The 19,508-nt window shown below is 40.7% G+C and overlaps 1 protein-coding gene across 11 annotated transcripts in view; it reads right to left on the bottom strand.

The window, feature by feature from the left end:
- Positions 1-19,221, bottom strand: part of st3gal3b (ST3 beta-galactoside alpha-2,3-sialyltransferase 3b) — a 54,669-nt gene extending 35,448 nt beyond the window's left edge. For 4 of the 11 annotated variants that reach the window (XM_039815375.1, XM_039815372.1, XM_039815374.1 and 1 more), the window contains exons 1-2: positions 12,452-12,765; positions 9,275-9,424 (exon numbers count right to left, since the gene is read on the bottom strand). In XM_039815375.1, the coding sequence (XP_039671309.1) occupies positions 9,275-9,383 (109 nt within the window). In that variant the 5' untranslated portion in view covers positions 9,384-9,424; positions 12,452-12,765. Of the gene's footprint in view, positions 1-9,274; positions 9,425-11,954; positions 12,348-12,451; positions 12,768-19,079 lie in introns of those variants that run through there. The other 7 variants (XM_039815368.1, XM_039815370.1, XM_039815371.1 and 4 more) reach the window with 7 other exon arrangements.
- Between the last annotated feature and the right edge of the window lie 287 nt (positions 19,222-19,508).

The following is a 19,508-nucleotide window of genomic DNA, read 5'->3' on the forward strand; positions in this document are numbered from 1 at the left end:
CAAAAGGGAACTATTATAAGGGACGACGCTGTTGGGAAACTGAAGTGATGGGTGTTGCAACTGTTGTACACCACATTGACAAATGTCGAAGAGGACAAGTCACCCAACCACACGTGTAGGCCCATCTATTTGGAACAGCTTGGTTACTCAAATTACACAACACTCCCTTAAATCATCACTTAAAAAGTGATGTGTAAAATAGTTTAGATGCAAGTCATGTCCACATTACATAACACATCTGAAATCACCATTTACATGTAAAACCAAGGTTTCAACTAAGTCTAAAAACTAAAACACAAAACACTGCACTAAAACACTAAAACAATAAGAGAATCGGCAAAAAAGATTGGTTGGCAAACGAAAAAATTGGTTTGCTGTAGATTCATTATTGACACAAACTTCTTAAGGCCCTGACACACAAACCCGATTTTTGGCCGTCGGACAGTCAGGCGAGGTCGGTGACGCGAGTCGGTTCGGTGTGTTCCGTGCCGTCGTCCGTCGGAGGAGCCGTCGGCCTTAAATTTGGGCCGATTTGACATGCTGAACCGGCCAGTGGGCAGTCGGACTCAATGGGCAATCTGATTGGTGGAGCGCTAGCCCGTGACTAGCGAATCAGTGCACTTATGTTAAAACGCTTACCGGAAATGACGAGCGGGATGAGCGTGACAAACGCCTCTGAAAATCTGACGAAAATCTTTCAAACCGACCTTTGTCGTTCAAAACAAAAACAGAGAGATTCAGCAACTACACGGCCTATTTCTCGCTTAAAATGTTTTCAGAAACACGTTTCGGTGAACTATTTTCATAAAAATACGAGATCGTATTCCAAACGAGCCGCCATTATGGTCGGCGTCGAAATTCGGGAGAAGCCAGACCCACGTGACGCGTTCGTTGTTTCCGGTTTTCATTTTTTTGGGCCGACAATACAGATTAGCGCCACCTGCTGTTAAGGAGACGTATTAAGTCTCGCGCACGTGCAGAACGTACACTCAAGTCGCCGTCGCTTCGGTGTGTTCCGAGGCACTTTTTGGACCGACGGCAGCCGACTGATCAGTCCGACTGCCCGACGGGTGTTTGTTTTTTTAACCGCGGTGACCAGTGGCGATTTTAGATCTTTTAAGCTCAAGCCCCCCTAAAAAAAAAATTTTATAATCAATTTTAGTGCTTCAAGTTAGGAGTTTGCGAACTTGTCTGTTATTGACAGAGGGCAAACAATTACAGGTTCTAAGAAACAGGTTTAATATCCTGTGTCGCTGTCGCCAATGCTAGGCACCTGTAACACAGTCAAGGAAAGTTTTATTTTTTATTTATTTATTGTTTACACCTCATTATCATTTCATTTGATTCTGGTAGTCCATAAAGGGACTTTCTGAGTTTTTTTCATATGCTCAATATTTTGCATTTATCCTCTGTTATAATAATAAATACATATATTCATTGTTATCTAGTGAAATTACTGATTTAGCAGTGGGGGGTTAACACTTTTGCAAGGCGCTGTATCCGTGTCACATTCTCATTAGGGGCCGAGCCCCCCCTAAAGGTCTGATCCTGGAATCGCCCCTGGCGGTGACGAAGCAACATATCACCGCGGTATGGCGTTTAACCACTACCCCCTTACGAGACTAGTGTAAGTTAGAGCGAGAATGACAGGGTGCCTTAAGTGAGTGACGTCGGTGCCCGTGTGGTCGCGCAAGGAGAGCGAGCGGTAACGGAGATCGGCGTATGAGTGCCGCTGTGAGGAAAAGCGAGAGGAAAAAAAAGAGATCGTAAAGATGATGCAAAGTGAGTTAAAAAGTGAACAATAAAAACAACAAGCTTGAGCTTCTCAAGACACAGTGGGCTTTATCGGTTGTCAATTTTATCGCCGGTAAAGTGAATGGCGTTACCCCCAAAAAACATCGCCTTAACCCTTAGCACAGCGTTTCCATTTCAGCAATGACATCTTTACTGTGTTTTCTCTCCTCTCCGTTGATCTATTTCACAGACAGTTCAGAAAGCTCTATTGTCAATGAAGTAAAAAGAAGAGAAAAAAAAAAAAGTTTTCCGACAACGCCAAAGGCAGACGCTTCGCAGCACAGCGGTCTAAGCTGCCGAGCAGACAGAGAGCAGAGAGGGCAGTCTACTAATGTGTTGCTCTCTCTAATATAACCAATATAAGCTGCTCTGTTTAGCATGCTACAAAAAGTGCATGCAGGCCGAAATTCAACCGTGCCGTTCAGTCGGGATTATAAGCAGAAGGAAACTCCGCTAGCTGCTAGGCTAATGTGCAATGGTGAACACTGCAGCGTTAACGTTGATGTGTCCACGTCAGCTCAATGGACTGTCCATCCTCATGTGCAAAGCTGAAGTGACGAGCAACTTAGCGTTTTTTTTCTCCCCCCATAAACTCTTGAATGTAGGACAGAACTTCTGTCTTGAGGGTAACTTGTGTAGTTACCCTCATGGTCTTCTGTCACAGAAGACCATGAGGGTAACTACACAATGATTATTGCTCTCATTACATTTCATATCACGCAATATCCGTTCTCCTGTGACTTCCGCGAGCAAAAAGTAAAACAAATAAAAAGAATATGCAGTGATGGAGGTGAGGATGTCATCACCGCGGTAGGGGCACGACACCGCCGGTATTGCGGGGATACGGTTACCGACACAGCCCTACATACTGTATACCACAGCATGTTGACCATATACACTACCGCCCAATATACTGACTGTATTTCCAAAATACAAAAACCTGTTGTCAAGTGACCAAAACACCGTCCTTGGATCACGCACTAACAAATGAATCATACAAGGCAACAACATGTTTTGGTTTCTAAACACATAAAAACACTTTGCACTACTGTACTTGTTAAACAAGGTCAACAATCATTTCTCCCCTGCTGTACTGGGACAGTCGATCAAATCACTGTTTAATACTCGCAAAGTTGTCTCACAACATGATTACAGATTCAGTTGTATTGCAATTAAGCAATATTACACGAAGGTGTGCTCTCTCGTCATTATTGGCACCACTGAAGTTACCCTCTCCTGTAATATTGCGAATACACACACACACACACACACACACACACACAGTTACCAACAAAATGGATATAATCAAACTGTATTCATATTGTGGGCCAATTTGCTTACAAAAAAAAGAGGATTTCTGAGTTAGCCCCAGCTAGCCAACTTAACCTAACATTAAGTTTGTAGAGATCGTAGGATTTCCCAAATTAAATAAATAGCCTACCGCACATATTAAGACACAGCTGCTTTGCTAGTTCAATCGTGTTGTAATTTCGATATCTTCTGAGAAAAACAAAACATGGGTAGATCGTTAGCTACTATGCCCGCGAACTACACGTAGGAGCCATTTTTAACATTGCGCCGGGTCACCGACTCACCGGCACAGCTGATGTGATCTAAACATGGCCACTAACTCAAGAGTCGTATGATAAGACCAATTCATTGAATCCGATGAATCACTTTATATGAATATGTTGGAGAGCTTCTGTGTGTTCCCCTCTGGTTCGTGAATACAACATGTTTCAAAAACAGTTTTATCAACTCTGGAATGAGTAATATTGGTATAGATGAGCAGCATGATGTACTCAAACGTCTGTGGGTGTGCTTTCATGCTGATTTGAGCATGTTCTAAGCGTCTAGTCAGCCAATCAGATTGCGTGGTCGGAACAATTTTTTGTTAGTCTGGCTATCGCCAGACCAAGCTCAATCTTTTAAGAGTCAACATTAGTCTGGGGTGTCTGCTCTGTATTTTCTACTGCACAAGAGGCGTGATCAACGGGCATAGTTCAAATGCCTCTGGGTGCAACTGGATAGTCCTTCAACCAATCAGACCGACAATCGGTTGCTGCGCTTCGGTGGCCGCCATGTTGAATGTAAACAAAACGGATCGCTTCTCGATTGTCATCGTGTTAAACCTGCCAATAGCGCGCCAGACGGATAAGCGAGTTTGTGATTGGTTCCCGCAGATTTTTAACGGAAGCAGGATAGAAAAATGTAATGATCTGCCGGCGATTTGATTTCCCCCTGCATCTCAAGCTGGATTTACCCAGTCTAACTTGTTGTATAATTGCCTATATTGCCACTTGAGACAAGCTGGAGGCGACAGAAAGTGTGCTTCATTAACAACATAAGTGACAACTTGTACAGCTGCAAAGTCAATTGTTGGACTATTGTTGAAAATACACAGGTAAAGTGGACAGGGGCCTTTTATCACTCTTACAGCCTTACAAGAGTCAAACATCCACTCCAGCTGACAGCAGAAGGACAATGGCCACATGAACCTGCTCTGACCCTGACACTCCAAAATAGCTGGCAAGGCAAGCGCACGCACGCACGCACGCACTCACGAAAATATATAACTGGAGAGACGACGAGATTCAAAAACTTGTGGGTAAGTGTTCTGGGATTTGGGGTGTTATCTTGTGTCTCTTGTGCTTCCACATGCATACAAACTTGGAAGGAAAAAAAACATCCATGCTGTCTTGATTGAGATACGGTTTCTGAATGTGTCCTGCCTTCAGTCTCCGGGTGAGCTGGTCAAAATCGGCAGGGCTACCTACATAATCGACCCGAAACTTTTAAATTCTCTGAGTCTCAGGTTCTGCAGGAGACTCCCCGCCTTCTTCAGGATCTGATTCTGGTTCGAACACGCATGGTTGAACTACCGCCGCCATGTCCGTAACTTTCGCACGTAGTTCTATCTAGTCACGTTAGTCTACACTCTCCCCGTTGCTAATGTCTGTGTCCAAGCACTGACTAAGTGAGTATCTACTGCGCATGTGCGACTCCCAAAGATGGGACAGAAGTGCGATGCCTCACTCTGTAGCTAAAACAGAGAGCTCAACACACAGGGTGAAAAGCGGAGCTGCCACAATGTGCAGTACGACAAAAATATGGTGTTAAAATAAAAAAACTAATTTATGTTATGTTATGTTATATGTGATGTTATATTTTTATAAAGCTATTCTGGTTCAATCTCTAAATACAATTATAAACCTGAAAATGAGCTTAATATGAGCACTGTAAGGAACGGCAAAACGCTTGGGTCATATGACCAAATTACGAACCGGCTATCGACCGCGGTGTAATCCGCGTCACACCCTGCCTCCTTCACGCTCTACCCAGGCGCCACCCCTCTCCCAAACCAAACCAGAGTAGTTCTAGTAAGTGAGAAAGCGCCAACATGGGCAATCTCCGGTTATGTGCTACGTGTGCGATATGGCAACCTTGCACCCGATTCGTCGGACATTGTCCGGAGTTCATATAAGAAAACGGCTTCTCACTACAATTCAAGAATGATGAAGAGAGATCATCCAGATTTGATCCTCTCAGTGGGACGGCATAGCTAAGCTGAGCAGGGCAGAGGGCACGAGAGCCCATCCGTATGCTCCTCTTTCGCCTTTGACCCTCTTTAAGCCAAACATCTGGCACCACAGGAAGGCAGAAAGGCAATATTCCCCACTGCAATCAAAGCTCCTCATTTTGCTTTGGGCTATTGAACCTCAAGTCAGGGAGAAATAAGCTCCATTCTTTGTTTGCTGTCTTCAGGGTAGTCAACAAAGTTATTCAAATAAACTGACTGAACATCATTTCAATTCCATGCAGGAGACAGTTTAAAGGTTGAAAGCATTTCACTTCACCGCTTCGGAGTTATGAATGTCGATGCGGAATTTAGGGGGCTTTCACACCGACCTCGTTGGTCCAGACCGGACCTTCGGACTTTTCAGTTTTGATCCGAACCAAAACTACAGGTGTGAAACCGTGGTCCGAACCAAAGGACGAAAATTTGGTCCGACCAAAAGAGGTAGTCTCCGTCCGGATCAAACTGAACCATGGTCCGGTTTATGGGTGCAAGATATAGCGACTCAATATCGTTATCGCAATATATCGAATAAGAATAAGAATGCAATAGTTTGTTTGCATATTTCAACAGAGTGACAGTGCAAGTGAAGAAATAGAGACAACAAAACGGAATGAATCAGAGAAGCGAAACAAACGTTGTTGTTGTCACATTTTGTCAATATCGTGCAATCCTAGTCCGGTTCGTTTATAGTGTGAAAACATTTTTGGGATGGTTTGGCCTTTCGGACCGAATACAGGAAGCTCTGGCAGGCTATAGTCGTGTTAAAAGACCGGGGAAGCTCCTTTAAGGAATAGCTCAGTGCTCAGCGTGTAGGCTACATATGAGAGAGAGAGAGAGAGAGAGAGAGAGAGAGAGAGAGAGACGGTGAATGCGCTCAGACAGCTGTTGGCTATCAGAGCTGAGAATACATCAGCAGTTTACCTTGGCCTTGTTACACAGAGACCTTGGCCACGGTTTGAGAAATGGCTTGCTGATATAGACCATAGCCCAGGTCATCTGTTGCTCAGGCGTTGGGTCAGTGATGCAACACACAAAAAGAGGAAGGTATTTTTTTTATTTTTTTATTTTGTAAAGAGATTGTTAGACTAGATAATTAGTTTCGCAAAACCAGCTATGTGGGAAAATAAAGAAAGTCATCTGTGTAAACTATATTGTCACAGTATATAGAAACTTACAGCGCTATTTGGACTCATTTGTGTCAGGCAGTTTGCCACAGCAACCACAATGTGGACCATACTGCATAGGGTTGGGTACCGAATTCAATACTTTTTAGGCACCGACCGAATTGCGTCCTTAGTATCGAGTATCGAAAGATGCCTCTTCATTCAATACCCAATTTCAATACCTAATAGAGATGCACCGATTACAACTTTCTAGGCCAGCAGATACTGATTTTAGCCGATTCGGATTTCATTTTTTCTAACCACTTTACAGCACACAAATATTTATTTTCTATCTTTTCTTTAATAGAACATTTTGCACAGAACATAGAACATTTTGTGAACAGATAATGGATCACTATAAAATAGAACTATATAAATTACTCCTGGTGTGGGAAAAATCGCTAGCTTGCTATGCTAATGCTAACATTAAATAAAACAGTCCCGCATTTCTCTGCCTTGAATGGACTCCATGCATGTCTACAGTGTTAACTAAACTCCATTAGCAGCGAATTTCGTTTGATATCAGTGCATAACACTAGTTGCTTTGGAGACATCGATACGTGCTTTACATATACCGTCCTGTATCACGCAGGGACGCCGGAGGAACAATAAAAATAATATATTTTTATATAATGTTTTTGCCTGTTAAGTTTACTTTTTTGGGAAATAAAGAGCTTTTTGTTAACAAAGAAAGTGTTTCTGAACATCAATAACATTCAAAACGGTGATAACTGAAACAGATATACAACACACCATGCAGTGTGTATAGAAATATTTATTGCAAACAGACGAAGTATGTATGATGATGTAACCAAGTGGCGTCTCATTTCATAGGGGTATGTTTTCACCCCTACTCCTTACCCCTTGTTTTGAGGGACAAGGGCTAGGGGTAAGACGAAGGGGTAAGATGAGAAATGAGATTCAGCCTTAATCTCATCATTGCAGTGAGCCAATAAGCACGCAGCATGCTTCTACCAAAATCTTAGGTTTGGAATTTGGAAAAACTCTACATTACACAGAGACGGTAATGAGAGAGAGCTCACGCAGTAGGAGCTGAAAAATAATATGATTTGTGCTGTAATGTGTAATGCTGTCATTTCTTTTTGTTTTATAAAATTGGTATCGAAAAAAGGTAGCGTTCAGGAACCGGTATCAAAGTCATGGTATTGGTATCAAATATTTTGGAACGATACCCAGCTCTAATACTGCAACAGTACATCAAATACTGTATGGTAGAGGAGCAGAGCAAGTTCAACAATACAGACGGTTTGAAATGCCAAGGTTGACAGAAACTAAGTTGCAGTGTGTGGAAAACTTGACTTCAACAGCCGTTTCAGGGCACCCACGGTATAACACAATTTCCCGCCATCAAAACTGGACGGGTGTCTTACTGAAAGACTTCTCTATATTCCAGCAAACTTCATTAGCAATGACTTATCACATTTAAAGCTTACTCAGTGCTGACTCAGTAGCCCTTTCACACAGTAACATTGCGGAATCCTTCTGATCCGGTAAGACATTTTGTTCCGACTTTTACACAATAAGTTCTCTCACAGAGATTACTTTTTTTTGCAGTATAATGTTCATCTCCTCGGCTTGACTGCTTCAGAAGCCCATCGGTTGTTTAAGTATCAATAATAAATGTTCTCATCAATTTCATAATGCACAGTGTATATTCAGATCTTTAGACACCATCCTCACATTTGAGCCAAGGAGGAATTTACAGAAATAGTACTGGGCCCTGTGTAGGCAAATTGTCAGGGTAACTTGACATCACCATGTAAGAGTTTCGGAACATTTAAGGCGTGAGACACATGTCTAAATGATGTCGTCCCCTCTCACTTGCCCTTTTCCTGTATACCATCTTATAAGAAGGAATAAAAAGCCCCAAGTAGAACCTTTGAAATGAAAAATACTGACATTTGTAACGTTTTCTGTGCCAAAAGTTGCTCCCTGAGAATGTTTTCCTAGAAAATATACTCTTGTAGTAGGCACAGGTAAAAAAGAAAAGTTTAAAAATTGAGAAATCTTTTAGCCCCCTCTGCTGGATTTTAACAGCTGTTTCACGGTGCCCACACAGTATGACCTACGGTATAATGGTATGTTTAAGTGGAAAGTGGAAGACGTGCCTTCACAGTGTGCAGATAAGGGTATTGCAAAACTGAATTTTCTTTTCGAGGAACTGTTTCATCATCCAAGCGTGGAAATCTTAAAATGCCATTTACTCCTATCTAGAGGAGAGAAAATGAGTACGCCGTTTGAGACCGCGTCAGAAAAGGCTTTCGTCTTTTTGGTTAACACATAAGTATTCTTACTGAGGCCAAGGTAGAGGGCTGGCAGTAGGTTTCCATCTGTGAGACAACCCGAATGGGCTGCTTTTTAAATAGCAGACGTGAAGCAACTAACACTGCCTGGACACAGAAATCTGATTAAGCTCTTCCCCACCACATCCGGTGCTCTGGTGAAGGGAGTGAAAAACTAATTTAGTATCAGAGACAAGACAGGTTTGGAGACACCGACACACAGCTTGACATACTAACGGTTCAGCAGAGAGACTGTAGAATAAAACCCAAAGAAAACAGACGGTTAAACTGGCAGTCAGCACACAGAGGCAAAACACAGACAGGTGTTGAATACGTTTGCTCGATAACGAGTAGGTTTCAAGGGTACTGTGACAGATGGATGATCAGGGGATTATTCAATGATACAAAACAGTCGGACTGAAGATGTCACTTACGAGGCTTCAGGCCCCATACTAGACGTAGCTTCCGGGAAGAGAAGTAAATAAAGCCCACGACCATTATGCCGCACAGGATGAACAGCAGCCGCTTGTGTGGGGTCTTCATGGTCTTCAGTCATTCACATGGCACACCATCCAGGACGGCACCTAAAATGACAAGAGGGTACAGTCAGGGACATAGCAGTTATACATCCCGCAACAGAAACTCATCTGTCTGCAGCAGGGAAAGACAACTGACAAAACCAGCAAGGCGATAACACACAGTAAGAGCAAAGAAAAACACACACAGGGACGGATTGTCGAAAGAAGTAAAGGTGGAGTCTACGTGGAAGACAGGTTGGATGAACTAGGATGATTTAAGAGAGGTATGTATAAAAATAAAAAATAAAAAAAAAAGAGAGAAAATATAATGTAGGTAGGCTAAATGTGATGGAAGGTAGTTTAATAAAGACTGACTCCAACAAGGTTGAATCTGAAGTATCTTCCCTTTGGGTATACACTGTATACACCAGCACATATTTGTGAAAGAACAAAAGAGGGTTTTGCTAAGAATCAACTCAAAAAAAAAAAAAAATAAAATAAAAATCACACAATGTAGGTTTAAGGACTATTCAATCGTGTTTTGAGAAGAATATAATTAGTTTAATTTTTTTTTTTATCTTGATAAACTTTATCAGTAGGGGGAGCAGAAAGTCAGTTTTTCTGGTCATATTTCATTTTTTTCAGTGGTAAGGATGACTACGCACTGCTACTTATCAGCGGTCCAAAGCATCCGTTAAAAAACCGCAGTCTCCAAATGTTCTCAGTAGTTGACAGAAAACCACACCCTCACTGCTGCAGAAAGCATGGCAGTTATAAGATGAAAGGGGGTCTAAGTTCCCCTATCATTGTTGTTAATTCAGTTAACGGTGACACAAAAATGACTGCCACGTTCACTTAATTTCACCTCTCAGTTAACCTGCTTCAGGCAAAAAAAAAAAAAAAAAAGATCTAGATATGGACCATTCAGCAAAACATGTCGTGCTACACGCAGTAATCTTGTCCAGTCTACATGTCGCCTGACAGCAGGAAAGACAACCCATTGGTCATCTGTGTGTCTTTGTGGCCTGGCTTCTGTTTTGAACAAACTCTGCGAATTAGCTCGAGTCCTCTACCATCTTTAGGAACTGTAACCTAGCACTGTGCAATTGCTTTTAACCCCAGATATGTTTTTTTTTTTTTTTTATCTTATCTGGAGTCACCAGCTTTCATTAAAAAAACAGGCCCGTTTGGAACACAAAATGCTGGACAGAATGTCTCAGATGTGATATAGTTCAGTGTTTAACACAAACAAGGAATTTTATCTGATTGGGGGTGTAGTCTGACATGCAAGACAACAACATGCAGGCATATTCTTCTGTACAGAATTAGAACAGACAAAGCAGAAAAATCTCATTGCAACCAACCCACCCAAGAATAATTTGCAAGCAACAATTGGGTGGCAGTTAAAAGATGATCGACTAAATTAGAGCTGCAAAGAGTAATCGATAAATCAGTTTGAGTAATTTTTAGGAGAGAAAAAAAAGAGAAAAAAGTCAAAATTCTCTGATTCCAGCTTCTTAAATGTCAGTATTTCCTGGTTTCTGTTTTTGGACAAAACATTTGAGGTAGTCATTTTGGGCTTTGGGAAACACAGCATTTCCATCTGGGGCATCTTTGTGCCATCTTTAGAACTGATAGAGGCGAGTGCAAATAGCACATTGAGTAGTGTGAGCAGAGTTGAGCTCACACTACTCTAATAATACCTCTGCAAAACCATGCATTTCAAATGAGCGGTTCATGCTGTCCACCAGGTAAAAAATGCAACTTAATACTCTATTTATCCCCTCACATAAAATGCAACCTGTTAATACTTTACGACTTATCTTACATACAATAGCCTACAATTTATCAACCAATTATTCTAAAAAGGTTAACTAAAAATAAATTGTTAATAATCTAAAAGTTAACTGACAAACTGCCATCCGGTCAGATCGATCATTCTTTTTGACTTGGCTTGGAAAACAAATCAAATGAAAAATAAACACCTGTGGAATACATTCTACAGTATTTTCTGTGCAGTACAGTACAATGTATCCAAACGTACACTAGCATGCAGCTAAGACCAGTTGCAACTCCTGGGAGTCAAGTCAAAACATTGGGTTCATTTCCACATATTGCATTTCTAGATCAACTAACGTTACTTAAGTTGCGACAGAACATTGTCCAACATTAGCGTTACAAAACGAAATGGAAATTACAAACGTATATTTATCCAAGAACAGAAAAAGACTAAATCATGTAATTAAGCAGCAGAAAAATGCTAAAACTACGACCGTTGGCAATAGTCCCACAGTATAACTTTAGCGTTTTGGTTTTGACTCACAACATCAGTGGTTGTGACGGGTTTCGGTCGCGAGTTCTTATGCACGGTTACAACAGCATTATATATGTATATATGTCTTTACTTCTTGTAACTAATCGTGTACGTTAGCTAGCTAGTTAACCAATTTTGCTACGCGTTAAGTTTATGGCAAAGGAAGTTCAGCAGCTAGCAAGACAAACGTAACGGAACTCTGAGGTCCCATAAATCAACGCTATAACTTTAACGTTACCTCAGTCTCTCCAGTTACAACGTATAACGTTACTTAAAGCTTACCTGAGGGTTTATCTTACTTTGAAAAGGTTCAGTTTAGCTACGCTAAAGTTGTAAAATGGACATTACCAGATAAATTACAAACAGGTACGTTAACTGTAGAAAAGACGAGAGCGAATATCAAGCGGCTACCGTGAACCGTTAGCTTAGCCAGTCGCTATGCTAAGAACGCTACGTTGGCATAGTGGAGAATTTGCCTTGATCCAGTCGGCAGGCCCGCAGCGTTACCAACAAATGTTCTGGCCAGACACGCTTAGGTACAGCACCGAGCGCAATCCATGGCCGAAACAGTCCACACACATGTGGGATAAATGACAGTATGTAACAGCGGAGTGTGTCCAAGTCTGACAAGATAACAATGCTCTGGTAATCCAGCGGAGGTTAGAACCACGGACCCCCGGTTTGCCAAAATGAACCACCACCATCATTGTCGACTGAAACACGGCGTAGCAACGTTTCATTGTCATCTCCAAATTTATTAGGCTAATTATAGACATCACCTTTTATTCCTTTTCTTCTTGAGTCCTCGGTTCAGAAACAATCCCAGCCTTAGTTGAAATTATGGCTCGGTCGATAAAAGAACCGCGTTCTCCCTCTTCTCCAAGCCATCGTGATGAAATCTGTGAAAGTGCCCTGGCTCTAGAAGCACAAGACGACCAGTCTGACTGCGTGGTTTCCACCAGCTCCAGTCAAATCAAAACTGACAGAAGGAAAAGCACACACCCTCCATCAACAATGTCACCAGTGTACAGCAATACAGTTTCTGTCAGCGGCAGTCACATGAGGTATCTCCCTCAATTCTGATGCTCAATCCCGATTTAACAGAGCTTCACTGAATACACCTTTTCACCTGGTTCTTCACGTGGTCACCCCACGTCGGCTGATAAACATCGCAATATAGTTTGCATGGTTTTTGGCTCTGCAGCAATTATATACTGTATGCAAAAATCTAATAGACCAGGTTGAACTGCTGGTATGTGCTCTCAGAACTTTTTTTATTTTTTTTTATTGAAAGCTGCACAGATGGCATGCTTTGATGGTTGCATTTTCTGAAATCCTCAAAGGTATTTAAATCAACCAGTGGTGAAATGTCACTGAGTTCATTTACTCAAATAGTTTAGGCCTACTAAGTACAAATTTGAGCTACTTGTAGTCTTTTCTTGTCATGCCACTCTCTACTTCTACTCTAACCTTGTACTTTTTACTGCACTACATTAATCTGACAGTTTTAGTTACTAGTTACTTTACAAATACGATTGTTGCACACAACACACATGTAGTTAACACAATACAATGTTTTATTATAAATTAAACTACCAATATATTGAAGGCCTACAAGTCCAGCCTACATTTTCCTGATGATACACTTTTACTTAAGTAATATTTTCAATGCAGGACTTTTACTTGTAACAGAGTACTTAAAGGACAATTCCAGCGCAAAATGAACCTAGGGGTTAGTAACACATGGGTAGCCTACCGAGTCGACCGTGCTCAGATATTTTCATGCTAATCGAATGTTACCAGTTTTAGCGCAAACCGCTAATTAGCTTGTAACGCTAGTAGTCGGGGCACTGATAAAGTAAAAAGAAATCTCTATTTCTGTACCACTAACAATGCTCAAAATAGCACCACACTTTCACGGTAGCATAATGAGGATCCCTACATGTAAACCGTAGCGTTCAGAACTTTGTAAGTGTACAGACAGTTTATTTAAAAGATTTAAAAAGACAGTACCGTTCAAGTATACAGACAGGCGCCATCTTGGGGAAAACAGTCATGACCAGTCAAACCACGAACGCCCTGCTCGAGCTATGTTACTGGTTACTGGTTGCACGGCGTTCAATTGGTGACTGTTTTCCCAAGATGGCGCCTGCCTGTATACGCGTTACAAGCTAATTACAAGCTAATTAGCAGTTCACACTAAAACTGGTCACATTCGATTAGCATGAAAACATATCCCAGAGAACGGACGACTCGGTAGGCTACCCATGTGTTATTAACCCCTAGGTTCATTTTGCGCCGGAACTGTCCTTTAAGTAAAGGATCTGAATACTTCTTCCACTACTGATATCAACATCCAACAGACCTTCAATAGTATTGACAGTCAGTATATAGTCTTAACTATAGAAAACACATACAACCAGTGACTGTCTTTGGTGGCTCTGCACGAGTTTGGAGTGCTTTTCCTGAAATGTTTCAAGCTCTAATTATCCCTTTGAGGACTACAAATAATCATTACAGTGTAAGCCCTTTTGCTACATGATTCATTCTGATACTTTCCAGGATGATAGTGTTTTTATCCACAAGCCTGTTTGTCACAGCCTTGTATTTGGACTCTTGTTGAGTGTATTTAAATAGCTTGTATCCAAGGAGGTGGTTTCTACAGTTTCGGTCATCATGAAGTCAGAGAAACCCAGGTATAGTCACACAAACAGTCACTGCTGAATACTGCCTGTGTTTACCAAGCTTCTAAGAATATAAGTAGGACTGGGCGATATGGAGAAAATCAGATATTCTTGACCAAATACATCGATTTTGATATTGCAATGATGTTGTAGGGTTGACAACTGGTGCTTTAACAAAATATTTTCACAACTAGATTTTAGATATATATATTTTTTTTAAATCATCAATAATGTGGACATAATGGCTAAGTGGTTAAAGGCAAATAATAGAACAGCTAAAACAGTCTGGGAAGTTACATCACTTTACCATAATGCAGCCTTTAAAAACAGGAAAAGACAACAAACTTAAGCCATATTACGATATCCAAAGTATACAAGTTTTAATATGTGAATGACTTATACTCTGCTCTGATAAGATGCGGCACACCCTGAATGTCATCCTCAAGCGCAGGTGGGACCTACAGTATCATGTGGCTGCTCACAGCAGATTGGTGTATGGCAGCAGATCCATAGTCCTGTTCGTCACACCTGCTCGGGTTACTCTGCTAATTCAGTTTTCCTCTCGGATCTTACGGTTTTATTTGTGCCCTGACATTCACACGGCCTTGTATTACATAAGCAGTTTTTACGCTGAGAGCCAAGGTACGAGAGGGTGTGTGGGGGCGAGGGGGGGGTGCAGTCTTCCATTTTTGTGTGGCAGAGTAGCATACCGATCTATGAATATTAAATCAAGCAGGATATACAATCTGCTCACCCACTGTTCTCCATCTGGGGTCAGGAGATTAGCAGGATCCTGGAGAATGAAATACATACGCAAACAAACTCCGAGATATACGCACAGACACACAAGCCTATTGAAGTTTTTCCAGGTTCATAGGCTTGTCATTTTTTTTCAAAGCTGGCATGGGACTCCTGGTGAGTTGGCAGCACTTCATGGCCTTTGGCACATGGATCAATTGTTTACCTCACAATTCGAAGAGGAAACGATCAATGTTTACAGAAAACAATGCAAGGAGCTGAAATTTTCCATTCCCTAACCACGTCTGGGAAGCCCACAGTTATTTGTTGGTCTCCCAGTAAAGAGATGGACCCCTGAAGGGAAAAGCACAGATTTAAAAAAAATTTTTTTTACACTTCCACAGATTGTAATGCATTCGCTTCAATGTACATCCTGAGTCTAGTTGCCAAGATGAAGCCACATCCGAATTCATTTGATCTCTCTGGGTTTGAAACATGACTCAAGTCATTTTACGATGGTGGTTTTCCTGCTTTCCCTTTCGTCATGCCCCCATTCTTCTAATTCTCTAATTATTATCGAAATGGCAAATCACAAACAAGTGTAGACCTCGGTGGCAAGTCTGTCATGATAACAGAAATGCACGCTCCAACAAAAATGAAAGACTTCATCCAGTGTGGGTTGTGGAATCAGTGCCACCAGGAGCGATACCATCAGGTTCATCACTGGAATTGGCATTTCATCTTCGAGTGTAGTCAGATGGTTTCTGCTGTGCCAAAGCTTCCACTTAAGCCCACTCCAGGAGCTTAAATGTACAATATATCAGCGGGTGATGGAAACAAGTGAAACAATGTTCAGGAAAATGTAATGCCTTTCATGTGCTTGTATTAACCCTTCTGTTGTCCTCGGGTCAAATTTGTCCCATTTTCAAAAAGCTTCTATATCAGAAATTTGGGATGGTTAAACTTGGATGGTTCCATACAACGCTCTTCACAAGTAAAATAAATATCAGTTCACTAGTTTCATTGAATTTGGGTTTTTGATTCAATTTCATAGCGTTTAAAAAAATAAACGATAAAAGAACGTTGAAAAAAGTGACAGAAATGTTGGAAAAATATTCAAAAACGTGGGGGGCGGGGTGGATGCCAAAGCGCAGAATAAATCGACAAAAACTTTGGAAATGAGTAAAAAATGGGAAAAAAGTGACAAAAACGTTGGAAAAAGCTTCAAAAACATTGAGAAAAGTGACAAAACCGAGGAAAAAAAGTGACAAAAACATCAGGAAAAGCGACGAAAGTGTCGAAAAAGACAACCTAAACGTTGAAAATAAGTATGTAAATTTAAATTTTGACCCAGAAAAACAGAAAGCTTCCTGGTTGACGGGAAGACAACACAATGGCTAACTGTGGCAATTTCTGTCCTTCGAGCTTTAATAATACTGTGTAGTTGACCTGTAAGTGATAATACTGGGAGACAACAGTTGTGCAGAAGCTCAATTGCAGAAAGTAAGCTTACCAGATATTGGAAACCCCTTGATAAAATCTGCGCCTACAGTCACCTGTTACCCCTACAATCCACAAGGCTGAGTAAATAATCCCTCTTTAATGGAACTTAATCTGCATTTTCACCTCTTTCACCTCTGTTGCAAGCTACATCACATTATACTTACTTACTTAGCATGCAGACAAATTCTACTGAGCCATACCACTAACAAGTGTATTCATTACCAGTACAGTACGTCAAGAATAGCATCTAGAATGTACTCACTGCTGAACAGAATAACTGACATCTTTTTTAATGTTTGATCATTCAATCTGTCTGAGTGAAAGTCCTACACGAGTAGAGCCAGACGTTACTGTGGCAAAGTAAATAATTGATCGTTGTCGCCTGAATCATAGATGAAGTATCGGCAGCAGGAAATAAACAAGTGCTACTGGGAATCTGATATATCCTGAACATACGGCCTGCAAGGACAGCACTTTCGCTTCCCATTTATTCTACATATTTACTGTTCTAGGCACCATCTTGACTACAGCCTTTTATTTAGCTAAAGACACACTTAGACATGTACAGATAATTGTCACTCTTCTTCAATCAGAAGGAACAAAAGTCCCTTTAATTTTGCAAAAAAAATTAGGTAATGGCACTGCATAGAAAACAAACATTTAGTTTGCTTTTCTTTAAATGGACGTCTGCTATTTCTAGCAACACAGTCACTTATTTATTTTCATACTCAGTGATCAACATGTCCAGAAATATGGACTGTTTTAACACAACTGTAATGGAACTGACTAGTGAGTGATTATATATATTAAGTAACTGCAAATTAAGTTAATTTAGACACAGATATTGTTGGGAAATACACATATTTGTTTTCTTGCCAAAAGTTATAAAAAGAAAAGATTTACATCACTCTAATGTCCGTACGCTAAATATGAAGCTAGAGCCGAGCTAGCTTATGAGGTGGTTAGCTTTGCTTAGCATAAACACTAGCAGCAGGAGAAAACAGCTAGCCTGGTTCTGTAAAAAGTGAAAAAAAAAAAAAGTCAAGTTTTGGTTGCGTAATATAGTGCAGTATAACCACAACTTGACGTTTATACATTTTGGTTTTGTAAAGCTTAAACAAACCTGATATAACATAACATTAGTGCCGGTAGGCAGATTTTGTTGCCTGACCTAGCCATTTCCCCCAGCTTCCATTCTTGATGATAAGCTAGCTCTAGCTTCATATTTGGCATACAGACATGAGAGTAATATAGATTACCCAATGAAATGAAAGGGCAATATGGCAATATAGCACAATTAGAGAAGTTGGCCATTGTGTCTAATGATCCTAATAATTAACCAAAGGCACCTCATAATGGCAGTCAACGAGATGAACTTGTGAGGTACTGTGTAAAGCAATAGTCACCTTTCAAGTTTGGACACTTAAAAATGCCAACCCTAGGAGATATTCTCATTCACATTCTTTACTCCCTCTCTGTTTATCTTCCTCATGGTTTATCTGTTCTTTTCCATTCAAACAATTACACCCACTCTCTCCCTCTCTCTCCCATGCATGACTTCATTAAACACCAGTAATGTCTATTCGAGTGTCCAATTAAAGTAAACACAAGAAATTCAGTAATGAATCATCAGATAAAGTCAGAGACAGCCGTACCAGCCTTTTTTTTTTATAGGTCTCTGTGCTGTTTATAGATACTTTATCTTTCATGGGAACATTTTATGAGCAATAGTTTGACATTTTTGGGAATCAACTTTCTCGCACGTACATATGTTGATTGTGAAGCTACAGCCGGGAGAACTACCAGCTCCTCTGAAGCTCACAATAAATAACACAATTTCACCCGCTTGCTTAAACTCCTGCAAAAAAGTGTGTATGTTAAGTCGTGTTAAGTATAAGTCTATGACTGAAATATTTGCAAATTGTAAAATACTAAGTTACTGGGCATATCAAATAGACTTTCCATGGCTTTCTTAAGGACTGTACTGTTTACAGAGTCACCACAGAGCTTATTTTAAGCCCCATTTGGCCGAGGTCATGGATTCATTCTTGGCCCACGAATAATTCCTGTTTTTGTTTCAAGCTTATCCCGTGGCGATACTGTATCTTAGGAGAAAGATTACATGGAGCAAACATTCCCACGCAAACAGAAAAAAAACAACATTCTGTCTATATGCTGGAAATATGTTTTAGGATGATATAATGCGACATAAATACTTGAAAGGGCCTTTAAAATGTTTTCACCCTTCTCATGTCTGATAAGACTGTGTAAGAGTATCGGCATATGATCAGCTGAGCAGTGCCTCTGGGGTGAGAATGTGGCATTCAGATGTCTTCCTTTAACACAGATATTGCCCTGCTTTTATATATGAATTTGTGTGATACCTTTAATTATTATTACACACTGAAAAACAATTCCTTCTAATGAAATATGTATCTGTGGTTTATGACCTTAAATCCCCAAAGGTAGAAACACACATTACCTTTTTTCTGTGGCTGTCAAGTCCTTAATCGAGAGTATTAGTATCAAACAGACTGACAGAAGTAGGCTACCGCTGAATGACAGAATAAATAATCAAACACTCACACAGAGCAGTCTCTTCAGAGAGAGGAAAGCCGAAGACACAATTTGATGTGGCCACTGTCCTTTTAGCACTCTCTGCAAACAATAGGTAATCAATAACAGGGAGGATTTAAATAACAGAAATGATGCCATCACAGATGTTCCCATGTAAACAAAAGCAGCAAGGACTATCTGCAAACATTTGTTAATCAATGACAAGAAAGTTAGGGAAATCGATTTGGCCTGTTACTCTTTAAAGGCATGGTAAACTATTCTGACATGTCACATGAAGAAATACTTGTCTGGGGATCGGATTTGGCGGAAAACCAAGAGATAAAAGAGAAACTTG

Source organism: Perca fluviatilis, chromosome 11, assembly GCF_010015445.1.
Source record: "Perca fluviatilis chromosome 11, GENO_Pfluv_1.0, whole genome shotgun sequence".
Classification (NCBI taxonomy): Eukaryota; Metazoa; Chordata; class Actinopteri; order Perciformes; family Percidae; genus Perca; species Perca fluviatilis.